Source organism: Lipotes vexillifer, unplaced genomic scaffold (genome assembly GCF_000442215.2).
Source record: "Lipotes vexillifer unplaced genomic scaffold, Lipotes_vexillifer_v1.1 scaffold773, whole genome shotgun sequence".
NCBI classification, from domain to species: Eukaryota; Metazoa; Chordata; class Mammalia; order Artiodactyla; family Lipotidae; genus Lipotes; species Lipotes vexillifer.
The window spans coordinates 43,915-45,922 of record NW_006786767.1 but is presented as its reverse complement, the minus strand read 5'-3'; the positions used below and the strand labels follow the sequence as shown (position 1 = coordinate 45,922).

Below are 2,008 nucleotides of genomic sequence, written 5' to 3'. Positions count from 1 at the left end.
ATTCCTGCATGTTCTTAAATATAATGGTGAGCTGTGAGGGCAAGAGGGAAAACAGTTTATTTTGGGCTCAGTGCATCGTACCCACTTCCACCAGTCAGGCCTCATTACATAGTCAGGGATCTGATCCCAGCAGAGATGAAAGGCTTATCATGTTTTCACTCCTTGATCCCTTCTTTATGTTCCAATATTGCTTTATCCCTGCTCAACCCCTCTCTTTCTTATTTGGTCTCAACCTCGGAAACTCCCACAGGAGAAGGAAAAGTTTCCTTTCTGTAACTCCTCAACCCAGGCAGGGCTCCTCAACTTTCCTCTTTCCAAATTTCTCTTCAGTGTTTTCTGCATTGGTGTGAAATTCCCACTGAGGGAGAGTGATTTACAGGAGCGAGTGTTTGGTAGGAGGGAGTGATTCAAGATGTGAGAGCGGTTGAGGAGGAAAGGGAATAGGGAGCATTGCTGAGAAATAGTGGGAATGGCATGGGAGTGGTACCCTGAGGTGACCCTGGGAGGATCTGGAGGAGCAATTGAGTCCCTGACCTTCCGGGTGGTGGTGGCGTTGGCCCCCGATGCCACGGGGGAGCTGGTGGCCTGGACAAAAAGGAAGTCATTATCCAGCAAGGGCCAAGCTCCTTGGACACGGCACGTGTGAAAGTGGTGATGGAAGCTGCGCACGTGAGGGTCCCCGAAGGAGGCGCAATGCAAGAAGCCTGGGGGCTGACCATTCAGCCGGAAAAACCGGCCTTCATAGTCACAGGGGTCCGGGGCTGGGGGACCAGAGGAGCGCACCAGGCCTGCGCCTGGAAGGGCTGGGCCCCGGGGTGGGGGAGGGGCCGTGGGGCCCTGGCGGGAGCAGTTGTGCTGGATCATCAGGTCTTCGATGCCGTGCACAGCAGAATGGAAGGCGAGGTCCCCGCGGCAGGTGCGGGCCGTGCGCCGAGTGCAGAGCGCGTAGGAGCGGAGGGCTCGGCAGAGGCCGCTAGAGCCCACCCCTCCACCCCGGCCTCCTCGAAGGGCTCCTGGTGAACCCCCACCTCTAAGGCTCAGAGTGGAAGATACATACTCAGCATTGCAGCGGAGGATCTTGCACTGAGAGTGAGCTGAGGACGGAAGGGAGAGAGGATTGTGAGATGGTCCGCAGGTCCCCGCTCAACCATAACTCTCCCAAACCTCATCAGGGGATTCCAGCCGGCCCTAAAACCCAACTGAGAGCCTTCCACAGTCCCCAGTGCGCAGCCGCGAGCCCCCAGCCCCCCAACTTTCTAGTCTTGTCCTCTTTCAATCTTGCTAAACATGTGTAAGCCCTGCTAGATCTATTCTCCCTGTGGATCAAGGGCTTTCCCGGTGCCCTTCCCCAAGTTGAATGGAGAATAAAATATACCTATCTGAGAGTGGGGCGAGTGACTGGAATTCCTCAGCACCCATCTCTTCTCACTCACCCAAGCTCACATGCCCACCCCTACATAGCAGCCTACCCCCTAGATTCCCCAAACCCTTATCTAACCCTTCCTTACCATGTCCACAGAGGAGCAGCAGGAGAGTGAGAATGCTTAGAGTTGGGGGACTGCCATGGGGGCACCAGGGACTAGGGGACTGGCCTGGATCCCCCATACCTATCCAGCCAGGTCCCCCCAGGTTCCGGTTCTTTCCAGCTGGTGACCCTCCTACCTAGTGAATTTTGACCGGACGTCCTGTAAGGGACTGAAAAAAGAGATTTGGCTGGGCATGGGGAAAGAGAAGAGTTGAAGATTGTTCAGAATCGTGTGAAGAGAATCTCGGGAGATCAGGAAAAAGATGAGCAGACTGGAGTTTGGGGAGAATGGGGTTCCCTGAACTAAAAGCGAGGCTGTTAAGCCTCTGTGCCCTGCTCTTGTGGCCACTTTCAGGTCCCTTGTGCAATACCCCTAGGTGGGGGGTGGAAGAAAGGTCGAGTGAACTCAGGAGGGCAGAGTCCACTGTATTGCCCCATTCTGAGCTACCAAACAGCAGAAATGTCAAAAAAGGAGGAATCATG

The 2,008-nt window shown here is 55.1% G+C and overlaps 1 protein-coding gene across 1 annotated transcript in view; it reads right to left on the bottom strand.

Moving 5' to 3' along the window:
• HJV (hemojuvelin BMP co-receptor) overlaps positions 1–1,605 on the bottom strand; it is a 2,258-nt gene extending 653 nt beyond the window's left edge. The window contains exons 1-3 of the mRNA XM_007459379.1: positions 1,509–1,605; positions 535–1,094; positions 9–31 (exon numbers count right to left, since the gene is read on the bottom strand). Of these exons, the coding sequence (XP_007459441.1) occupies positions 9–31; positions 535–1,094; positions 1,509–1,605 (680 nt within the window). The remainder of the gene's footprint in view (positions 1–8; positions 32–534; positions 1,095–1,508) is intronic.
• Positions 1,606–2,008: the final 403 nt, after the last annotated feature.